Source organism: Meriones unguiculatus, chromosome 4 (genome assembly GCF_030254825.1).
Source record: "Meriones unguiculatus strain TT.TT164.6M chromosome 4, Bangor_MerUng_6.1, whole genome shotgun sequence".
NCBI classification, from domain to species: Eukaryota; Metazoa; Chordata; class Mammalia; order Rodentia; family Muridae; genus Meriones; species Meriones unguiculatus.
Genome location: NC_083352.1, coordinates 54,379,578 through 54,403,827, shown reverse-complemented (window position 1 = coordinate 54,403,827; position 24,250 = coordinate 54,379,578). Strand labels below are relative to the sequence as shown.

Sequence of the window (24,250 nt, the reverse complement as noted above, 5' to 3'; positions counted from 1 at the left end):
ATTTAATATGCACACATCGCTTCATCTAAATAATAAGAATGTGAATGACACTTTCAAAGAGCAAAAAGATATATATATATATTTTATGCACATATTTATTAAACAAAATTAAACAGGCTGGAGAGATGGCCCAGCAGTTAGGAGCACTGACTGTTCTTTTGGGGGACCTGGGTTTGGTTCTCAGCACCCACATCAGGTGGCTCACAGACAACTGTAGGTCCAGGAGACCTGATGGCCCTCTCTAGCTTCTACAAGTGCATACGTGTGCAACTGTACACGTACGTACCTACACACGCGACTTTTAAAAACTAAAGTGAAATGGAATTTGCTGCTCAGTCACCTGAGAAGATGCCAGGTTTGGCATTTCAACAGTGGCCTCTGCAGACGGGGCACTAACTAGTATCTGTCTAAACGGTCAGGGTACATGTACAGGCTTTATCCTTGTGTTCTTCCACAGATTTATTGGTTTAAAGATGGGAAGCAGATCTCTCCAAAGAGTGACCACTACACCATTCAGAGAGACCTTGATGGGACCTGCTCTCTCCAGACCACAGCCTCTACCCTAGATGATGATGGGAATTACACAATCATGGCCGCCAACCCTCAGGTGAGAACACATGGAGGGCTGGGCTCTATGTCTAGGGTTTTAGGCCTTTGATTAGGCATAGGAGCTGCTGAATTAAAAGGTGAAGTTGTACTTCTTTTTTTTAACCCATGGTACTACTTTTCACATCTTGTATCCATCTCTCTCAATGATACAAAATTTCATTGCTTTGCAAAGTATTTCTTCCATCAAGAATTCCTATAGGAATGATCCTGGTATATACATACATTCCTTATGCAAATACTGTCAAGGGTCTCTAATGTGATCACCTCTTTTAGAGTTATGGAGTTGCAGTGGAGGAGGACAAAGCTTGAAAAAATAAACTGTATAATATCAGTAGAGTTAAATGCAAGAAAATAAACAAGGGAAACAAGAGACAGACTAAGTGGTAGCATGTACATATAAACTATTTTAAAAGAAATGCATGTAAAATATCAGTGAAGGAGCTAGAGATATGGCTCAGTGGTTAGAGCACAGACTGCTCTTCCAGAGGTCCTGAGTTCAGTTCCCAGCAACCTCATGGTGGCTCACAACCATCTGCAATGGGATCTGATGCCCTCTTCATGAAGACAGAGAACTGATTAAATAAACAAACAAACAAATAAAATATTTTAAGAAATACATCAGTGAAAATCTTGGTCTAGAATTTAAGCTATCAGTATACTCACTGACAGTGTTTACGCATAAATTTAGAATTCATTTGTATCAAAATGGTTTTTCTTATATTGACCATAGATTTAAGGTCAGAAAGGCGGTTGTCTTCTTAGAATTTAATAACCGGCCAGACATCACACTCTCAACTCAAACTATAGATAGATTCCTTCTCACTGAGTATCACATACAGCACTATGCTGGGAACAGGAACACAAAAAATGAACAGGAGATTATTTTGTACCTTAAGAGCTCAGTGTGTAATAAGTTAATTTCTGTCAGCCCACAGAAGTATGTAAGTCATATATTTTAAAAAGGGGAACTAAAATTGATAAATTCATTATATAATCCACAAAGAAAGCCACATTTTAAGATTCTAATCCATTTGTATCGTTTCGTGTTTCATTACTTTAAAAGATGTTGTTAGCAGATATTTTAGGTGTCATAATAATGATGAATGTGCCCTGTCTTGCGTCACCTCTCTGTGAATCAGAGTTAGGCCTGGCTCGCCCTCACGTAAGAGAAGATGGTGTCTTAGCAAAACTTGAAGACTTGGAAGTTTGTATAAGACTTTTTCCTATCCAAATACCAATTTCTTTAAAAAAAAATGTCTGTGTGCACTATCAAAACTAGACGGAAATCAATTATCCAGATAATCAGAGCATGCAGGAACACAGCAGCGCTGCACCGTCTGTCCTCAGAAAGTGTCTTAGTAACGAATGACCACCTTCCTGAAAAGTCAGATTCAGGGCTGTTATTAAAAGGGGATGCAGTGATGGCTCAGAGAGTAGACCGCCTGTCGCATAAGCATGAGGTCCTGAATTCAGACCCCCAGCACCCACGTGACAAGCGGGTTTGTGACGGCATCCCACTGGCAGTGCAAACATAAGCGGAGCTCTGGGGCTTCCTGTCCAGCCACTCCAACCCAATCACTGAGCTCCAGATTCGTGACAGACACTCTCTCAAAAAGCAAGGCGGAGAGTGAGTGAGGAAGACAGCTAATGCTGAATGGCCTCCGGCCTCTACGTGCACACACGTGCATGTTCACGTGTGAACTCACACACACATACAGGCATAAGATTTACATCCTAATGCTTGTGTTCCTGTTTGGTGTGATTGAAAACAGAAGTAGAACATGCCCTTTTTTCTTGTTTTCTGTATATTTCCTTGACTATTAACAAATTTCAACTGTCAGTTTTCCGACCGCTTATAAACAGATGCTGGAGAACTCAACAAAATCCAGAATCTTTTGTTGGGTTCTCTCTTCTGCCCTTCCTCTGGGAAGGTTGACAGTGTTTACAGGGTTTTGGTTCTCCTAAGTACTGGCCAGAACTGAACTGCTTCCTGCTGTTAATTTCGATGCGCTTTTCTAGCGTGTTTGAAATTGTTAGTGGAATAAGCCATTAAAGAACAAAAGAATGCAGATGTGAAACTGGAATTGAATCTGCTTCTAGCCTTCTTCCAAAATATGTGTGTGCGCGGAAGAGCTGAAAGCAAGGGAAGGCAGAGCACGGAGCTTAAGATACCAGCCAGCCTCAAGGGTCAGTGTGTCTGTTGAGAGAAACTGTCTTGACAAACTGTTCTGCGGTCAGTAGTTAAAGGGAGACCCTAAAGACTGGATCAGCGCATACCGCACACTATGATATTACATTCCACTCGTAGATGCGTATAATTACCATTTCTCAGTTAAAAAACATAATCTTACCCAAGTCCTGTGTGTAAACCACACGTACACCCTCCATGTTATAAACCTAGGAAAAGAGGAGGCAAGAGAAAAGTAGACGACACAACACAGTGGTGTCTTAGAAGAGCCCCTGGCAGCTCCGAGCACATGCTGGCTCTGCCGTCCGCTACCTATGGCCCTCCGGGATCAAGTCACCTCTCTCTTTCCTCTGGTGAAAAGGAAGAATGGTCAGGAGGATTTACACAGTACATGTAAAAAGCACTTGGCTTACTTGGCATATAGCGCACCTTCTGGAAATGCTAGTTGTCACCATTACTCATAGACACAGATTGCCCCATCGTAGGACAGTAGCCCCGACCTGTGGCAGAGCCTGTGGAACCTAGCTGTCAATGGTAGGTTCTGAGAGGTCCGCCCCACGTTACTGTGGGAGAGCGAGCAGTCAGCGGGGACGGAATCTGTAAGAAAGTCGCTGCCGCCGCTGTGTGGTCCTCTGACCTCCTGCTGTTCTCTTCATCACCCCCGTGGGAAAGGAGTGTGGCGTCACACGCAGCTGTGCCACAACCACCACAGCTGTGCGCTAGAGACAGGCCAACGCCCACAACACAGCTGATGCCGCCGGCCACACATGAACTGGGAAGCTGCCCTGCTCTCAGCAAGCCCACAGCCAAGGACAATTGGAAAGAACAATTGCTTCCCTCCTTCTAAGCCCCTCTACCTCTGCCTTATCGGCCCCAGGCTAAGCCCCAAGATCAGCCCCTTCAGTTCTTCCTTTGGGAGAAAATACAGAGGCAGTAGAAGTAGACCAGATGACATCAGCAAACCAAAATCTCAGCCCTCACAGTCCTCCCATGATTTAAGCCATGATTTAAGGATGATTACAATGAATGCTCTGGGTCGGCCAGGAGGAGCAAAATACTCTAAGTCACATACTTAGACACTGCCTACAGATCCAGGTCTTAAACTGTATACAATGTTTTCATTAAGAGTCAGACCTAAGGCGCTCCTTTTCCATGTCAGTGAAGACAAACAAGGGGAAGCCAGATCTCAGGATCTAGGTGAGAGGTAGAACCCTTACTCCACATTTGTAATAGGTCAAGGTTCGATCTCCAGCACCACACAAGGGATGGGGCTCATGAAAGAAGTCTGAGGAACTCTCCCAAGTGGACACCGAGGAGCAGGTTGTGCCAGTGTGTACATCCCATCTACACCGCTGTGAGTGAACTGGAGAGTTGGTGATGCTTTTGCAGGAGTTGCTGTTCCAAGTTTCTGACCATGTTTCCTGATTTATTTTAATTCCAAAAGGAAAACCTTTTTATTCATCCTGAGTTGTTAGGAGCAGGTGTGTCGTCCAAATATTCCAGATGTAGGTTTTGTGAATCATTTCTAGATAATGGGATTAATTTTCCTACACATTAAGAAAAAGAGACATTGAACCCAAACAAGTGACTGGCCATTTTTTACCTACGCTTTGGCAGACTCAACCTTCTGTGGCTGTAGATACATAGTGTTAAAAGTAATTACCCAGCCACAGCCTTATAAACTCAATGCATATTGAACTGTTGTCGTGTTCTTGTAATTTGTGAACGTTAAACTATTTAAAAGAATGCTCTAAGTAGACATGGATGGAAAATCAAAACGGAAAGCAAACTCTCTCAGGAAACGTTCATTCTCAGAAGCATAGAGTATGGCAGACAGAACACTGCAGCAAAGCTCTCTACTGCCCTGGTGCCCTTTAGTTTCCTGTATTTTTTTTCTTAATTTCGAAAACATTTGGAGGTTAAAACAGAGACAGCTCACAGTCTGTAGCCTCCATGATGGCCAAGAGGAGCAGGAAAGGGTCAGTATGAAAAAAGCTCAGAGTGAAGAAAGACGCCAGGGCTTCCCCGAGCCATGGAAACGGTTACAGAAGGCAGGCAAGGAAGAAGGTGAGATCCAAGGCACAGATGCTGGTGTTCTACAGGATATTTTAAAGCAGGATGCTTTTCCACCTGGATGAATCTTTGGGGGATACGAAACAAGCCAGATATTCTTAGTTAGCTCCAGATTCACCTGGGCTGGACTGACACACAGCTGCAAGCCCGTGCCAGCGGGGCCATGTGTTACACGTCACACAGGTGGCTCCGTGTAGATGGCTGAAGCAGTTCATCAGGGACCAGAGCGCTCACACAGCTCAGCATGATTGTGCAGCACTTCACCAGATGCTGCCAATTCGAAGATCACAGAAACAGTTTGGTTCAGACTCTAATCCTGTCTGTAAGATGCAGCTGAATCTAAACACGAGTGTTTTGCTGTGTTTTGTTGGGTTGCTAAGTTACACTGTGGCCCGTTTAGGTTTGGGAAGGCTGTTTTGTAGTTTGATGTTTCCTCCAATTGCATGATGTACACAAGTGGCAGGCTTTTTACAAAGGCTTGTGTGCCATGAGTTAGGCTCATAAACTACGAAACATAAATGTTATTTTCATATCACATAAATAACTGCCCTCGTGGGATGAGGCATCAAATAACCTCTACAAGCTGGATGCCTCACACAGAATCACTTCAAAAATGCAAACTTCTTGCTTGTGCTGTAACTTTAAACTCAGTGGATTTTTTTTTCCTCCCTGAAATAGACGGACCACAGAGCTGAGTTGAATAAGAGAAAACTAGTGTCACGGCTACATTTATGTTAATATCCAGCCTTGTTCTGGGCTTTGCTTAGGCTTTGCTTCTCTTGCATTATCATTCCATGGGTTAATGAAGTAAATGTGAACATTAAAGCCAAGTACAAGGCTGTGCACTTGCACACGATTTTGATGACATCTGGGGTAGGTTGGGATACCCAGAGGATTAAAATCACTCGGTGCTGGCTCTGCCTGAGAAGCCTCTTCATAACATATTCAGGCCTCGTGCCTGAACTTTTCTCTGATGTGCACAGGCAGCATCTTCACAGCGGTGTCACTGAATTCTACATTTGTTTCTCAAAGGAAAAAGTTAAAAGTGTATAACGTCTCAGTCTAGATGCTTTCTAAAGTGCTCTTGTAGTGGTCAGCAACATGCTACAATATCTTTATTACACTATTTCCTGACTCTCTCTGTGTGTGTACAGTTCAAAGAAAGGATTTGTGGGATTCAGTTTCTCCTCCCAGCATGTAGCTCCTGGGGATCAAAGTCGGGTTGCTGGGTTGTCAACAGTCGACTTACTCACTGACCCATATCACTCATACAGCGATATATTTAGCCAATAACAGCAAGGTAATCAAACATAGTCCTACCTCGTGAAGACCAAGCCCTCCCATTTATATGCAGAAGTGGAGATTACTATATGTGCAGAAAGATGTAACATTTAATCCTTACAGCATCTTTGTGAAGTATGCATATGTATAAATGTATAAATGTGTATACATTTATGTATCCTTATTTTGCCCAAAGTTGTAGAAGATAATCAGAAATCAAATTGACCTTAAGATGATTTTTTTAAGGAAATCATATTGGCTTCCCCAATTCAAGGTTAGGGTGTGAATGTAATTTACACTCTATGAATGTCTGTCTACATAAATGACACACAAACTTTTCACATGTCCTGGGCATCACACCACAGGAAAGATGTATTAATTTACATGCATTCCACCATGGAATCAGCAACACACATAGAAAAGCCATGTCCCACGTCAGTGAACCTGAAGCTGTCAGGGGAACAGAAAATCCGAGCTTTCCTGTTCTGGATCTCAAAGGGAATCTTAAATCTTCTGTGTTCATCTGATAAAGTGCTAGCATGATATCTCGGCAAGGTATTTAATGGTGGGAAATCTCCTAAGCAAGTCATAGGTAGATTTTTCCAGAGTGAGTACAGATTTAGAGGATTTTGATGAGATTAACTGCCTGAATTCTAGAGAGTCTGTAGAGATTCTCAAGCAAAGAGCCCATGGTAAGCACGTGTGTGCAGCCTAGGCTTCAGATATAGCTAATCCAGTGGGAAAACAGCCATCCCTCCTAAGGCTGAACTCCGCTCCAGCCTCTAGCAATCCCTGAGTGCTAAGGACATCCGCTTCTCCAGCAGGACACTGTTGCTTTGTGTTGTTGTCACCCTCTACCCCTTGCTCCGTAGTAATTCCAGTTCTTCTCTGGTCTGCATTACATCCTGTGTACAGCCTTTTCTGGGTGGCTGCATCCCTAAGGAAGTCATGATAGGAAAGACTGGAGACGCTGGTTGACTGGATTCCTGCCCTTCATTAAATCCTACTGCGAATCTCTTGCCATGATATCCTGTCTTGTCCCTGCCCACTCTCAGCTGGAGCACAAGTCTTCAAAGCATACACCTGCACTGCCTGTCTATACTGGCATCTTGCTACAAGGGTTTCTTGTTCATGCCAAGCTAGAATTCATGAAGCCTAATTATTAATGGCAGTTCTGCATCTCCTATTCCCTCTCTTGCTGTTTCTTTGTGACCAGCATCAGAAGTTAGAGGCAATCTGCTCATTCTGAAAAGTGGGAGAGGAACTCCCTGTGAGTAATAGTGATGAGAAAGGCTGAAACCAAACTGCAGAGTAACATCTAGTGACTTATTCTTGTCATCTGGCTACCCTAAGGTCTATGTACAACTTAGCAAGTTTATAGTTAAACTTGAGAGATAAATACAACTTTTGATTAGCTAATCCACTGTCATGTGGCCAACATGTTCTGGGTATTCGGTTGATCCTGGATTTTAAATTGCACACATGTTTATTTTCAGACACAATGACATACTGCCGTGATGCCCACTTTGTCCTGTGCACACTTCTCACAGGATGCTCATACATGGCTTGGGCAAAGCAGTAACACTAACTGTTCATGAATGTGTTGCTGAGAAGACCTGACAGAAAATTAAAATCATGTAATTCTGATCTCAGAATTGGCCACAATAAGGAGAGGTTCGACCATGAAAATAGAACATCACAAGAGAAAAACACCCTACCATTCTGTTTTACAACTTGGCTTCATGTGTTAGAAAAACTTTATTCTGCAGGTCAATGAGTGGTGTCATTTTGAATGCCATCCTAAATAAGACAGACTGCTGTCACCTGAATTCTTTCAGCAAATAGTTTCGCTGGGGCACTTGGCCGCGATTACCAGTGCTGCATGACTGTGAGATAATGTCTTAGGGAAAATAAGCTGTAACACGTGCTAGTGTGATGGCTAACAGGCTTGCGCAGCGCATAATATCTTCCGCTCGATCTCCCCGACAGGGTCGTGTCAGCTGTACGGGACGGCTCATGGTACAGGCTGTCAACCAGCGAGGCCGCAGTCCCCGCTCTCCCTCAGGCCACCCTCACGCCAGAAGGTATTTCAGATGCTCATTGCTGGGCATCCTGGGTGGGTCCTTTCTCATTCCCTTGTCGCCTTAAACCCACTGCTACCACCCTCATAGCAATGAACACAGACTTGAAGTGTGTGACATCATTATCACGCCCCCTCTGCGCTTTAGAAAGAGGAGGGAACAAATATTTGCCGCTATGTGTCCAAACTATTCAGATGGATGATCATTAGTTTGTTAAGTAGGACATAACTTATGAAATATGTAAAAGTCAACATTCGGGACCTTCCGCTGGCACGTGAACATGAACATACCAGCAAATGGAACTTGAGTGTTCAAAACCAAATCTAAGCCAACAGCCGTGTGAGCTGACAATCGTGCCCTGTTACCATTATTTTTAAAAGCAGGTAGTTTGGTAAGAGTGCATTTTCAATCACTCCGTTCAGAACATAGCACAGTGAGACCCTGAGTCTTGTGGGTAAGATTTGTCATTGAGATCCCAGGTACTCTAGCGAATGTCTACACCCCTCGCCTATGACAGATGCTGAAACAGCGAGGGCAGGAAGGCACTGGATACCATTTCTTAATAATGCATTTGAATTTCAAAAGGAATATGGCGAGGCAGCTGGCCCGTGAGCATGTGTTCATTCTTAGCTGTATTGCACACACAGCATCCTGAAATAGTCCTGACGGTAAATTATAGGCTCCGAGTGCAGAGACCTTTGGTGGAAAGATAAGCAGAAAATGTAGGTAAACATCAAAAAAGTGGTGCCCAGTATCCCCCAGTGACTACCACGGAGCCCTAGCTTCTGACAATGGCTGGGCAGCTCACACACTGCTCTGTACTCCCCATGGCAGTACCAGCCCCCAGACCTCTGCCTGTGCCTATAAACACATGTCAGGCTTATGCCGTCACTCTGCATCCTTCTCTTTTACTTTTTTCCGTAAGTAGAATTCACCTAAACTTTCCCAGGTGTCAGTGGCTCCACAAGGCATGAGGCCACACATTATAGCTCTAGTTAACCTGTATCAAACAGGTGATCGCTGTTAGCCTGAGGTAGCTGAAAGTCTTACTTGCTCCATTATTCTTTTTCTAGTTAAAAAGAATAATTTAGAAAAATAGAAATAATTTTAGAATTATTTTTATTTTTATATAAAAGTAATTATAAAATATAAGATTTTAAATAATTTTTATTTCTATTGAAATAATAGAAAAAAGAATAATTTCTTTTCTTTAGTACTGAGGACTGAACCTAGGGCCTGCCCCATGCATCTGAGCACTCTTCCTCTGAGCTACAGCCTGGCCCTCTGCTTTTAAACTCAGTCTTCCTAGTGATTTCTGACATTTGCACTCAGCATCTTGCTTGGTGTCTCGCATCTCCCCTGCCATTACTCTCAGTGCTATTGCTCTGGTAACAAGGCATACAAAGTCTGAGAGGTCCACACCTCTTTTAAAACAGAAAATAAGGCCTTTAGGCATGCAAAGTAATGAAAAATTAAACGTGCCTAAGAATGTAATTTGTTTTCCTGAGGAACATGAAAAGGAATTTTGATAAGAAATACATTATATTTTTATAAAATGAGAAATTATAATTAGCTACAAAATTAAAATCACAGTGAAAAGTTAATATTAATTTCTATCTGGAAAGATATGATGATTTAAAAAAAATGAGCAACAGCGGCTATTACTTCTAAGATAAGCTTTAAAAAAACTTCTCCATTTCTGTTTTGTGATTTGTATTTAGTAGTCTGCTGATTGGAGACTATTAAACTGGTCATAAACTTGCAAATGAAACAAGGTTTGTGTGCCTCGTTTTTGGTCTGTAAACTTGAGGGGTGGAGTCAGACCAGGACATCCATCTCCTGGAAATCACTACCATGCATGTTTGTATTTATCTGCCTGTTGAATCCCTCATTTCCAGGCCTCGCTCTCGCTCAAGGGACAGTGGAGATGAAAAGGAGCCCATTCAGGAGCGATTCTTCAGACCTCACTTCCTGCAGGCCCCCGGGGACCTGACTGTCCAGGAGGGCAAGCTCTGCAGGATGGACTGCAAAGTAAGTCTGTCTGCACCTGCCAGATCTGCGTTGGCTTCTGTCTCTCCTGTGGAGTACACGGTGGTCCTATCTCAAGCAGAAGGGATTCCCTGTTATAGAGTCATCATCATGATTTTCTTTACTTCTAAACTTCTGTCAAATGTGTTTACCCTGAACTCGATGCCCAAACTCCAGGAAATCACTAGATTGTACTTCTTCCCTTCCTCCCTCCTCCTCTTCCTCCCCCATTTTGTAGCAACAGTAAGTATGACTCTATCAAGCATCCCAATTATCGGGTAATCTCTATGATATCTGTGCTATGGAATTACTTACTTTTTAAAAATTTCTCCCACTTTGCTCTATTATTTGTTAAATATATATTATATATCATATATTATATTTATTAAATATTATCTATTATATAATGTCATATATTAGATTTTATTAAATTAGCATACGTGCCAGCCGGTTTCCTTACAACACTTTCAGACATATTGAGTTTGGGTTGGTTTCCAGTCCACACTTCCCTTATCTACCTGCCTCCCTATTCACACTGTACATTTCCTCCCCTACCAGGACCCCCCCATTTCACCTTCTGTCATTTGTGTGTTACAGTCTTTTTTGTATTCAATAATCATAATTTATTGATTATACTCCCTTTCTCTATAAAGGTTAACTTGAAGTCCATAATCTTTTTTTTATTAATTACAGTTTATTCACTTTATATCCCAGATGTAGCCCCCTTCATATCCCCTCCCAGTCCCACCCTTCCTCCCTCTTCTTCTCCTATGCCCCTCCCCCAGTCCAATGATAGGGGAGGTCCTCCTCCCCTTCCATTTGATCATAGTCTATCAGGTCTCATCAGGACTAGCTTTTTTGTCTTCCTCTGTGGACTGGTAAGGCTGCTCTCCCCTCAGGTGGAGGTGATCAAAGAACCAGCAATTGAGTTCATGTTCCTATTATTGGGGAACCTTCTTGGACACTGAGCTGCCATGGGCCACATCTGTGCAGGGGTTCTAAGTTATCTCCATGCATGGTCCCTGTTTGGAGTATCAATCTCAGAAGAGACCCCTGTGCCCAGATTTTTTTTGGTTCTGTTGCTCTCCTTGTGGAGCTCCTGTCCCCTCCAGGTCTTGCTAACTCCCCTTACTTTCATAAGATTCCCTGCACTCTGCCCAAAGTGTGGCTACAAATCTCAGGATATGTTTTGATACCCTACTGGGTAGAGTGTTTCAGAGGCCCTCTATGATAGGTTCCTGTCCTGTTCCCTGTTTTCTTCCTCTTCCAAATTTCATCTCATTTGCCTTTTTGAGTGAGGATTGATCATCTTACCCAGGGTCCTCCTTGCTTAGCTTCTTTAGGTGTACAGATTTTAGTATGATTATTCTATGTTATATGTCAAATATCCACTTATAAGTGAGTGTATACCATGTGTTGTGTGTCCTTCTCCTTCTGGGATACTTTACTCGGGATGATCTTTTTCTAGATCCCACCATTTGCCTGCAAATTTCATTATTTCCTTGTTTTTAATTAATCTTCCATTGTGTAAATGTACCACAATTTCTGTATCCATTCCTCAGCTGAGGGACATCTGGGTCTCCCATCCAAAAAAAGCTCAGGGCCAAATGGTTTCAGCACAGAATTCTACCAGACCTTCAAAGAAGAGTTAACACCAATACTCTGTGTGTTACAGTCTTAAGCTTTAGCTAGTAAATGTGGATAGCTTTTTAAAATTATTTGGGCTCCATCTGCTGGTTCTGCATGGGATTGCAGAACATGAATAATTGCTTGTAGAGTTTGGTAGAGAGGTTTGGAAAAGTTGCTGTTAAAGTAAGTTCATGGCACACAGCCAAACATTACTTGGGGATCTCAGGGAATCCCACTGATGGGGGATGGGGGAGTGTAGGAAAGGACTGTAGGAGTCAGAAGGATTGAGGACACCAGGACAACACAGCCCACAGAGCCTGAAGTGACATTCATGAAAGCTGTATGACTCTGAGCTAGGTCCTCTGCATAGATGTTATGGTTGTGTAGCTGGACGTTCTTGTGAGACTCCTACCAGTTGGAGTGAGGGTTGTCTCTGACTCTTTTGCCCGATTTTGGGAACCTTTTCCTCTTGCTGGGTTGCCCCGCCCAGCCCTGATATGAGCATATATGCTTAGTCTTGTAAGTTGTTATACTGTATTCAGTTGACATGCCGGGGAGGCCTGCTCTTTCCTGAAGGGAAGTGGAGGAGGAGTGGATCTGATGGAGAGGGGAGGTGTGGGGAGTTTGGGAAGAGTGGACGGAAGGGAAACTGCTGTCTGGATACAATATATGAGAGAAGAAGAAATTAAAAATAAGTTTTATGGCTATCCATGTGCCACAGCTAATGTGAGGCAAAGGGAAATAATGCATATTGGTATTTCTAAAACTAGGCCATAGCTGTGGCCTTAATTAGTTTTGAAAACATCAGTCTTGCACATGCAAGAGTAGAAATTATGATTCTTTTATCAATATGAAAAGAACATGAGTTTGAGAGAGGATCTGCCAATGACCACAAGACATATCTTGAGGTAGAAATGGGAGGACCATCTCTGTCTCCTCATTTTAGGCAGGGGTCAAGCGGCTTTAGTTCAATCTTAAAAATTTACTTTGAAGTAATCTAATTTATTTGATTACTCTTTTTTTTTTAAGTAAATTTGGGCTTCTTTGAACATACAGAAACGAATAAATGTATTCTTTAAAATAATTTCTTTTCTAATGTAGTATATCTTACAATACAAAACATAAGTTGAATTTCAATAAATTTTTTTCATTTTTAATCAAGAATTAACATAGGAGGAGGGCCAGGCTTGTTGGCTCCTGCCTTTGGTCCCAGTGGTCAGAGGGTAGAAGCAGATAGATCTCTGTGAGTTTGAGGCTAGCCTGGTGTACATCATGAGTTTCAGGACAACCAGGACTACATAGCATAACTCTATCACAAACAAATAACCATAGCATGGCCCTGTCACACATACATACATACACACAAATTTTAAGGTTCACACGTTAGGAGCCAGTAAAGTGTCTGCTGTTCATACATGAGGACTTGAGTTCAGATCTCTCTAACATCCACTGAGAAAGCTGGTGCTCTGTAACCACTGCTGGTGGGGTAGTAGACACAGGTGACCCCCAGAGCTCATTTTCCGGGCAACCTAGCCAGCCAGAGAGCTCTGAGTTCAATAAGACACCCTATCTCAAAAATGACGTGGAGAGCCGGAGACCTGACATCAGCCTCTGGCTTCCACCGACAGGAGCACATGAATTCAGACGAACATGTGCACAAACACCACACACGAGAGTTCATACGTCAAAACTACTATATGATCGAGCCAGACGTAGATCCACAGGAAACGCAATCCCAAGTCAGAGACGTCTGCGCTCACCTCACTCATGGTAGCTAAAACACAGAATCAATTCGAGTTTCCCGCAGCAGATGAGCAGATTTAAACATATGCCCGTGGAAGGTAAACTGAAATTGTGAAAGTATGGTGATCCTAGAGTAACCCTGGTACGAAAAGGCTAACCCTACGTGACCTCACTTGCTTGTCACTTACATGCTTCTGAAGAAGCTTGACAGTGGAGGCATTGACTGGTGCTTACTGAGGGCTGGTGGAGCAGGACTGCGAAGCTGTCATCACAGATATGAACGCCAGTCACGCAGGAGACAGAGTTAAGAAATCCATTGTTCTGCGTGGTGGTTATTAGCCACTCGTCAAGCACATGAAGGTGACTGACAGGAGGTTGGAAATGCTCTTGCCGCACCAAAAAAAAAAAAAACAGGATAAGCATATGAGACAACGAATGTGCTTATAATTTTATTATTCTCCAATGCGTGCACAGTCTGGAACATCATGCATGCAAAATAAACACGCTAAAATTGTTTACTTGCCCATTTTCTAAAAGAAGTACTTTAAATTAAAAAAAAATCTTAGAGAGGACCTATCCATGGCATTTCTCGTCAACAAAGGAAATGGTGATATGCTGGGATTGTTATCAATTTCATATTTAAGAGAGGAACCTTACTCCCAACCTCATATAGGGCAGGTACAGGCAGCCAGCTTGGTCCCCCCAGGAAAACATAAGCCAGTTAGCATTATACAGGCAGGCCCTGTTTCAGGGAAAAAGAAGTAAAAAAAAAAAAAGGAAAGAAAGATGCACATTTTTAAACATATACTGCACTACATAGAAGTAAAATTGCAGCAAGTCTGAGATTTTAAAACAAGCACGCAGCAAGAGTGGGTATGAGTGCTACACTCTTCCACAGCACTCTGATAACTACTTTTTATGGCTCCAGACAGCAACATAAATGTCCTTTCATCTCTGCCTTTAAAAAGATATTGAGAATTAAGATAACCTCTACTTGCATTCACTATCACGATCTGACCCAGATAAAGAAACTATGAAAGCCACTGGATGTGGTGGCACAAGCCTGTAATCCTAACACTCAGAAGACAGAAGCAGGAAGACAGCAAGATCAAAGTCGGGTTTGGCTACATAGTGAGCTCACCACAGCCTGGGTCACGTGAAACCCTGACTCAAAAACAAAGAAGTAGAAATGGATGTCTTGCCATATGAACAGACACTGCACAGTACTGCCTACTTCAAAGAAAATGTTCAGTGTGTTCAGGATTTGAAAGGGAAATAAAGACGTAATCAATTGAACACTGAACAGAGAGAGCCCTTCCCGCTACAGCCCCTGCATGCATTCCCAGGCACAGTCCTTCACTCGGCAGCAAGCCTGAGGGGCGGGAACTCTGCATGGGTATGATATGACAAGTGTGCACCTCTCTCTGCATCTCCACATGGATCAAGAGCTCAGACTGCTCAGACTGGCCAGCTGTGATGGCCTTCAGCCCCTGCTGTCCTCCCGACAGATCTCATGCTGTCCTCACTTGCACACTGGGAGTGCTGGGGTGATAAGAGCCGGGCATGGTCCCTTCACCTGAGTATGAGTAACTCTCCGTACTGGAACAGCCCCTCTGTGAACTGTGTGTGTTGAAACGACCCAATCAGTGTCTCCCCAAGATCCTGTATGTCCACGACCAAACCCGGAAAAGGGAGAACAAGCTATAAACTCCCCAAGAGCTGGATCCCAGCTGGGAATATCTCCTGCTATAGTTCTGTACCACTGCTAGTGTCTTCCCGACAGGGAGGGGACATGTGGAGAGCTGGGGATGACAAGGGACATGAGGACAGCATACTACCTCAGAAACCCCTTCCTAAATACTGCTGTCTCTGAAATCCCATTTCAACCCGTGACTTAATTGTGCTTTTTTCTTTACATTCTCCAGGCTTGACTACACGTATAGGAGATCCCTTGTTGGTAATAGAAGTGAATACTTACCATGGGGCAGGATGGAATTACGAATCTCTGGCTGACTCGGACAGAGCTAGTGCTTCAAAGGAACCATTTTATAATCCATTAGTTTTATGATTGTTTTATAACCCAATAAGCTTTGGGGGCCAAAATACATCACTTTCCACTAGTAAAGATGGAGGAAGGAGGGATACCAAAAGCTCTAACTTAATTCTCTTTTACTCTAAAATCAAAGGCACCGTGGTAAAAGGCCAGCAGATGGCCACCACCCCACCCTTTCACAATGCACCATGGTACTAGCAATCAAATGTGTTTCTATCTGCTGTCTGGTCAACACAATTGCCATGCTCTTGAGATTTCAGGATATCTCCATTGTGATGCTAATTTGTCTGTGACTTTCTGGGCAATTTCAAATTGCTCTTGTTATTCAGTTTTAAGGATTATAAAATAATAAAAGGCCCGTGTACTAATGGACACATTAACTAACATCTCCATGGCGATGGCCACTCCTTGATGGAAAGCTTGCAAGCTGAGTGTTATGGTTATAATGGTTGCACAGCTTCTATTTCCAAAGAGGTCAGAGCCCAGTGCTGACATCACCTGGGAATGTTTATAGGCTCAGGTGAAGTAAGATGATGACAGAAATATGGTTCAGTCCCTGTTTCACTTACCTGTGGATTGTTCTAAGAAGTGTTTAGAAGTAAGCCTCTATGTGCTATGGAAACCATGGGAAGGTTTTAAAAAGAGTAACATGAAAAAGCTATTGTTTGTACTAGCAAAGGAGGAACTGATGCTGGATCCAAAACTCTTGGTGATTTGATTGCTTTACTGTTACAGAAACTTACTCGTATCTCCTTTCTGGTTTAGGTGAGTGGGTTACCAACCCCCGATCTCAGCTGGCAATTGGATGGAAAGCCTATACGCCCCGACAGTGCTCACAAGATGCTGGTCCGTGAGAATGGAGTACACTCCCTCATTATAGAGCCAGTCACATCCCGGGACGCCGGCATCTACACTTGTATTGCCACCAACAGAGCAGGACAGAACTCATTTACCCTGGAGCTTGTGGTTGCTGGTAGGTGGCCTCTGGTTCCTTTCTCATTGCCGAAGCAAGTCAGATGACACAGAAACAAATCCTCCATCATTAAATGATGCAGAAAATAAGAAGAAATGCTAACAAAACAGATTGTATCACCAAACACAGTGGTAGCATGTGTGAGGCTTAGCAGTTCAGAGGCGTTAATTCTCCTTACCTCAGCACAGCCTTTATTATTTATCTTTTCTTTCTCCCATAACATGGCAAAGAAAGAGAGAGGATCTCTTCTCCTTCTTTTCATTGCTGTGACAGGCCTAGTGTTCCACAGGGAAAGAGTGACCAGTAGACAGACTTCCAGAACTTTATATAGAGAGTCCAACAGACTGTTTTCAACAGGTCACATAGTGATTTCAAAATTTAAAAAAACTTTAATAATGTTGTCATCTATACCACAATTCAGTATCAAATTAAACTCGTTTGCTTTCTGAGCAACACTGTAGGTAAGTTGTGTTAGTGTCATTATGGGAAGTTAGACTCTTTGAGAAATCTTGAATGAGAAGATGTTCATGGAAAGGCTTAGCCTACCCTTTGGCGTAAAGAAGAAGTAAGACTTCTGATGCTCTGACCTCTTGCTCTCATGAAGCCAGCCAAAGCATAGAATGTGTATGATCAGGGCTTCCTGGGGACCCTTTAGTAAGCGAGTAGACTCCATACAGCCTCTTGCCAACACTCTGTGAACTACTCAGCTTCTTTAATGGAGTGGCAATGAAAATAAAATCAAGATCTTGGCTATAAAATCCTAGGAATAACAGGACCCCAAAACTGGAAAATATATGTGCTATGCTGTCATTTTAACCAGGCTTTTTAATAAATGTTGTGCCAAGTACTCTACCTACATGGTAGCTTTTGTTTCACCCATTTCTCTAAACTCAAACTAAACCCTTCATTTATCCTCCTGTTAAATGCATCCCTTGGTCTCATTTGTCCATCAGAATAAGACTTGAGGGTCCCAGAAACAGATGTCTGGGGGTCCCTCAGCCCTGCTCTCAGGGCTGGCAGGCCACACAAACACTAACGTGGTCTCTGCTGTCAAATATCCGTTTGTCTGCTACTGGCTGTGTTTAAAGCCAGTTTTAGTACCCCAACTGCTCCCCAGTGAGATCCTGTGCTGCTTGAGGCGCTGCTGTGTGTGCTGCTGCCTGTGCAGGTCTTCATAAGAGTTTCCGCAGTTTAATCCTAGAAAATGCTGTGGGGGGTCATGCCCCCCCCCAGTGGAGATGATGGGACATCTATGGTCTGTTTTGCCAGCGGTGACCAATAGTAATACAGAAACTAATATCTGATGGCAGACTCCCGGATTCCTGTCAGTGTGCGGGAAGGTGTGTGTCCCTGGATTCATCGTTGGGCGCTCAAATGAAATTAAACCTTTTCTATCTCTGAAATTGTTTCTACCAGTGACCCAAGAAATCAGTTTCCCATTGACTAATAATGTCTAGGCTGTTATTAACAATAAGTCTTGACTTTTAAAAGACTAAGTAATAGAGCTCAAAAGATAATCACAAAGTTGTCTAGCTAGAATTTGTAATTTACAGGCTGTACATCCCTACTTTAGAGATAACTGTATAAAATTGCCAAATTTAGTTAAGCATACCTGTCCTTGTACGTATTTCCCCCCGCCCTTTAAATCCCGCAGTACGTCTTAGTACACCATGAGTTCGAAATTTTGAATCTTCAAAATAAACATTTCGGGTGGCAGCCGGGGGAATCCTGGTCCTAAAATATTCGGGACCACTAGGCGGCAGCAGCAGCTAAGGGCTGTGAGCTCCCGTTGCCTTAATTAGGAGCAAAGCCCGCACCGCCTAGAGCAATCCATGACCGAGGATCGCTGAGGCCTGACAGGCAGGCGTTCTGAGGGGCAGATGGCCAGGGCACTGTGTGGGCCTATCAGCCTTGAATTAATTGAGGAAACACATGAGTGGGAGGAGGCGTGTAGACGTTTGCTGGAGGAGAGGGCCGACCTCTTCACCACCTGAAGTCAACTTGGTACCTTAAAGGAGCTACTCCGTCTTTCCAAAGCTTCTGAGTTCCTTGCAGTGAGCCTTTTGCGTGCCACTAACAGATAATCCATCTCGTGTTTTCTTAGCCAAAGAAGCACACAAGGCCCCCGTGTTTCTCGAGAAGCTGCAGAACACAGGGGTCGCCGACGGGTACCCAGTGCGGCTGGAATGCCGCGTTTCCGGAGTGCCACCACCTCAGATATTTTGGAAGAAAGAAAACGAATCGCTCACTCACAGCACTGAGAGAGTAAGGTAAGATTACACAGTGCCTTCAGCTACCCCAAGAGATGAAAAGGTGCATCAGACACTGCCTGCACGTCGGTGAACGTAAAAGCCGTGCCATCACCGATGCAAGAGACAGGAGTCAACGCTTCGTCTAAATGCAGGCTTAAGCTTCTGAAAGAAGCCACGTTGGGACGGGATGGAGCATTTTCTGACTTAACCTATTTGCATTTTGATATGTGCGTTTGAAAAGGAAAAGATGGATTCGTTCGCTCCCGTGGTGACAGCCCAGGCGATCGTTTGTAAAGGCAGGTCCCCCTCTAGGAATTAGTGCATAGATTTATTCGCCCTCTTGAGGTCTGCACCGTTCTCCCATTAACCTAATGGGGCCAGCCGCCTCTCTAGAATAAGTATGATCCCATTATCGGCTACTCGCACAGTGCTGTTTCTAATGACCCAATTAAGAAGGATGCTTCATGTCCAAAGCCACTTTTTAAAAATTTAGGGCCCTAATGACTTTATCTTTTTCTGCAGCATGCACCAGGATAATCGTGGCTACGTCTGCCTGCTCATTCAGGGAGCCACAAAAGAAGACGCCGGGTGGTACACGGTGTCAGCCAAGAACGAAGCCGGCATTGTGTCCTGCACTGCCAGGCTGGACGTCTACAGTGAGTGCCGCCTCCTTTCATCTCCCGCGTCCCGCGCTGAAATATTAAGAGCTGGGTATCAGGATGGCCTGTCACACCACTCCAAGCTTCAGATTCTAAGTTTATACTCCAGCATTTTATTCGCAAAAAAAAAAAAAAAAAAAAAAAAAATCATATTGTTCTTTCTCTTTCTGTTTCCAGTTTCCCGACATTAACAGTGAAATCCTTCCAGGACAGCAAACACCCAAGTATCACCAGGGTCTTTGATTGATTAGCGAGTGTGCATGCTGATTTCTTAGGCTGGCTGGTCAGCTGAGGCTGTCTCACTTGAGCATCCATAGGGGTTAACAGCAGACAAAGGCATATGCATTCTTCACATTTTCTTATTCCTGTGGTCTGCAAGTGACTGTCTTTTAACACTTCCTCTTGAATCATAATCCTTTCAGTGTCCTGCTGCAGTTTTAATGTGTGTACCTTGATTCTGGAATGTGTATTTGCATAGCTAAGCGCTTTTCTCATTAATATATCTCAAGCAGCTCAGCAGTAGATTCTTGAATGTCTGTGTGTGGGTATTGGTGGGTATTTAGGATACATGCATCCTAAATTAAAAAAAAAAAAAAACAAAACAAAAAAACTACCAACTCAATTCAAAGACTAGCACAACAGCATTATATAATCCACTGATATAAGAAAACCACTAGAAGATATTAAAAACAAATTCCAAATTTTACCTCTGCTTAAGAAAGTAACAGACCTTTCAAACTTTCCCAAATGCCTGGGCTTTTTTTTTCAGTTTATTAATGTTAAAATTCTATCAGAATTCCTAACTATGATTATTATTAAAGAAAAAAGAGGAAGATAGGTAAGATATAGGAAGCTTATCAACTGTTTTGAGCCTTTCAGTTGCTAAAAGAACAGTAATTTCCCATGTTGCCTGGCTTTACGGTTTCAAGGCCACATAGAGACACTGACTTGTGATACTTGTAAGTAAAATGCAAAAGGATATATGTGTGGGGCCCTGGAGAGATAGTTCAGCAGTTAAGAACACTTCCTGTTGTAGCAGAGGACCTGGGTTCAGTTCCCAGCAACCACGTGGCCGCTCACAGCTCTCCAGTACCAGGGCAATGTGGCACCTTCTCCTGGATTCCCAGGCACCAAGAACATACAGGCACCAGTGCACACGCACGCACGCAGGCAACATACTCGCACACACACCCAGGTGCCAGGAACATACCAACACACACACACACACTTTAAAAAAAAATTTGTATGTACCTGATACACACCAGAAGACGCTAGTTTTGTGTGTGCGCTTTTCGATCTTAGAGACTCTACAACCCGGTCTGGCCTAAAACTGAGTCTGCAACCCAAGCTGACCTCAGACTTACAGCAACTCTCCTGCCTCTGCCTCCCAAGGGCTGAGGGTGCAGGTGGAAGCCAGGCTCTGCCCAAAAGAACAGGCTGCATTTACTTCAACCCCTAAGGGATTTCCAAGTGTATCTGTGCTAAAAGTCTTCGTCTACTCTTTTTCCTCTTTGTAGCCCAGTGGCATCAGCAGCCGCAGACCACCAAGCCAAAAAAAGTAAGGCCCTCTGCCAGCCGCTACGCAGCACTTTCGGACCAGGGACTCGACATCAAAGCCGCCTTCCAACCTGAGGCGAGCCCATCGCACCTGACACTCAACAGCGGCCTCGTAGAAAGTGAGGACCTGTGACCAGCACCCTTGTTGACGCTGAAAACTGAACACCATTGCTTTGACCAACATACTCCTCTGTCACGTTACGTAAAAGGCAGAAGTATACTTTTGACATTAAGAAATTAAAAAAAAAAAAAACACCAAAATCCTATTTTCTTACTTAATAGAGAGTCTAAATAGGTGATGCTTATAGAGATGTACACGTTGCACAGAAAAATTCACATTTACTGTCCAGGTTAAAACTTTTGGAATTGCTGTGATTAAAATGGCCTAACATGCCAAAATGCCAAAAGAAATCAACTATCAAAGGTAACCACGATTTATGTTATCTCTAAGTGCCTTTCAACACAAGCTATAGGTGCTAAAGTGTGGCAGTGTGAAATGTTTGACAGATACTACAGTGACTCTGACTTGCAGTGTCTACAGACGGCTACAGTGAACCAAGTGCAATATGGAAGGATGGAAAGAATGGTGATGAAATCCAAGCGAATGCCTTGTCTTTAAAAGTGCTTATGTTAACTCAGAAGGAAGGAATTCCTTGCCTCATAGTTCACTCCTATCAGGAGTTTTCCTTTTACGCTACCTTAATAGGAAGCTTACTTATAATTCATAGTAAATAAAAGGCTAATTTAAACCTGAACAACTGAAGTGTTCTAAAGAAAGCAGATATGTATTATAGTCCATTCCACAAGAGGTATCCAAACCACCCAAATGACCAAGGCATGTAGTGTTTGGAAGAAGCGGGTTTGGAAGGCATGGAAAGAATGAAGGAAGGAATTGCTACCCACATGGGATCTCATATCCATTTAGATGAAAGCGCCAGGGGTGGGCCAGGCTCTTCTTTGGTTTTCCTCTAAACCTTAAAAACATAGGTGCAAAAACACTGCCATTAACCAGTCAAGGACTCAAGGGAGTCCTCTGGAAGTCTGGAGAGCATGCGTGGGGGAGACTTCCGGTAGCTCAAAGTGTGTAGTAGCTGACGATGTTAGTTAGTGTGTAGAGCAAGTTGGACATGGTTGAGATGGCAGGGGTGGCATAAGTGGGAAGTCGCCTGTAAGGTCTCGTCTGCCTGAGGGAAATGGAGATGTGGGGGACAAGAACAGGCGTGTGCTGCAATGAGTTTCTTTTCCACTGGCACTGAGAGGTGGTGAGTGGAGATTACCGGTTCCCTTCACTCCCTCATGCCACGGAACCTACCCTCCAGAGGGTGCCAGGCGCTGAGCATCTGTAAAAGCAACTGCAAAGACCGCTTATTGGATGCACGGTTCTGCATCAGCTAAAGTGTGTTGATTCTGACCAGACTTGATGACTTTAAGTCGGAACCAATTTTTTTTTTTAAATGAGAGAAAGTAATTTGGCCTGGTAGTTTAATACATGAGGCTTTAATGGTACTTTGCTATGAAAAGAAAACACTGTGTTCCTCATGCAAAACAGACTGTTGTTCACTATTTATAAAAGTGTTAAACTTTCTTAGCTCAGTTACTCAGTTCATACATAGTACTTCTTTAAAACAATTTTGTATCTGTAACCACCCGGTGTATTTTGTATTACTGCTTCACATGCTTTCTACTTTTGTAAGGACACCAACCAACCGAGTTTAGCAGGCTTGAGCCCTGGACGGCGGAAGTTCCACGCAGTGCCGTGCCAGTCTCTTTGACCATAGACACATCGCTAATGGGGGAGTTAAGTTACCACGCAGGGCCTCATGGGCCTATCTCTGTTGTAGAATTGTGATCTCTATTATATCATACTTGCCAAATCTTTCTGAATGTGACTTTTTTTTTTTTTTTTTTTTTTTGCTAATTTGCTGGGCTTGGGATTAACTAGCATTCTTTTGCCACCTTTTATGTTGTATTTATGAAAAAAAACAAAGTACTATCATCCTTTGGATTGTTGTGCTGGTGTAATGTGGACTTAACATCAATAAATAAATATTTAACAAACAGTAGTTGACATCGTGGTTTGTCACTGCTGTAACGAGCCAGCAGACTTGGAAGCAGTTTCAGACTCCTGCATAGTCAGAATTGGGTAGATCAGAAATTGGGCAAGAGATGGCAAGTTCCCAGGCCGCTGTGTCCCCAGCCACAACAGCATCTGATGCCCTCGTAGTTATGACAGAATTCAGAAGGTCCCTGAGGTTACGGGACAGAGCAGCCAGGGCTGCTCTCCTCTCCCCAAGGCCATGGGATTTCTTTCCCCTCACCTTCAAAGCCAGAAGTGAGAATTCCCTTCATGCAGACCCTCTCACACTTTGATTCTCTTTTGCTATGGAAAGGTCCACGCCCCTTTAAAGGTACACCTGAATAAGTCAGGCCCACCCAGATAATCTCCTTTCTAAAAAGCACTTGGTTTAGAAACTTAATTACACCTTCAAAATCTCTTTCAGAGGATAGGGAGGTAGCTCACTGGAGAAAGTATTTGCTGCATACAAGACCTGAGTTCGTATCTCCAGCACTTCCCTAAGACGGTCATGACGACATCTGTACCCTCTGTGCCCAGGGGGCAGACTCCTGGAGCTCCCTGGCCAGTCAGGATAATCAAAACAGCAACCTCTGGGTTCAGGGGAGGGATCTTGTCTCTCAAAATAAGGAGAAGTGGCGAGGAAGACATTTTGATGATGTCATCCTCTGGACTGCACATGTCCCTACATGGGCAAGTGTACCCATATCATGTGTACATGGCACACACCTAAACAACAACAACCTTTTCCAAATAGCGCAGAGACTCAGGCTTGACAGGATAAGAGAGGTGTGCGAGACTCAAAAGCAGTGTAGCAAACAAAACCAGAAGCACCAATTATATACCTGTGCGGTTCAAGGCATGTAACAAGCTGGGATTTCACCCACAATGCCTGGCACTTTGTTTCCGCATCCTCCGATCTACTCTTTACATTGAAGTTTCATCTAAGGAGTTATCCCACTATACCATAAATAACAGGCATTCACATAATTCCTTCTTTTGTGAAGCCTGTAAGTCTTAGAAGTAGCTCTCTCTAGACTGGCCATCAGG

General features: G+C 43.4%; 1 protein-coding gene across 6 annotated transcripts in view; it reads left to right on the top strand.

Annotated features, from left to right (window-relative positions):
- The window catches only part of Palld (palladin, cytoskeletal associated protein), a 407,054-nt gene extending 383,868 nt beyond the window's left edge, over positions 1–23,186 (top strand). For all 6 annotated transcript variants that reach the window (XM_060381838.1, XM_060381835.1, XM_060381836.1 and 3 more), the window contains 7 exons: positions 458–607; positions 8,141–8,235; positions 10,131–10,263; positions 16,451–16,658; positions 18,763–18,928; positions 19,433–19,566; positions 21,087–23,186. In XM_060381838.1, the coding sequence (XP_060237821.1) occupies positions 458–607; positions 8,141–8,235; positions 10,131–10,263; positions 16,451–16,658; positions 18,763–18,928; positions 19,433–19,566; positions 21,087–21,259 (1,059 nt within the window). In that variant the 3' untranslated portion in view covers positions 21,260–23,186. The remainder of the gene's footprint in view (positions 1–457; positions 608–8,140; positions 8,236–10,130; positions 10,264–16,450; positions 16,659–18,762; positions 18,929–19,432; positions 19,567–21,086) is intronic.
- The last annotated feature ends 1,064 nt before the right edge of the window (positions 23,187–24,250 follow it).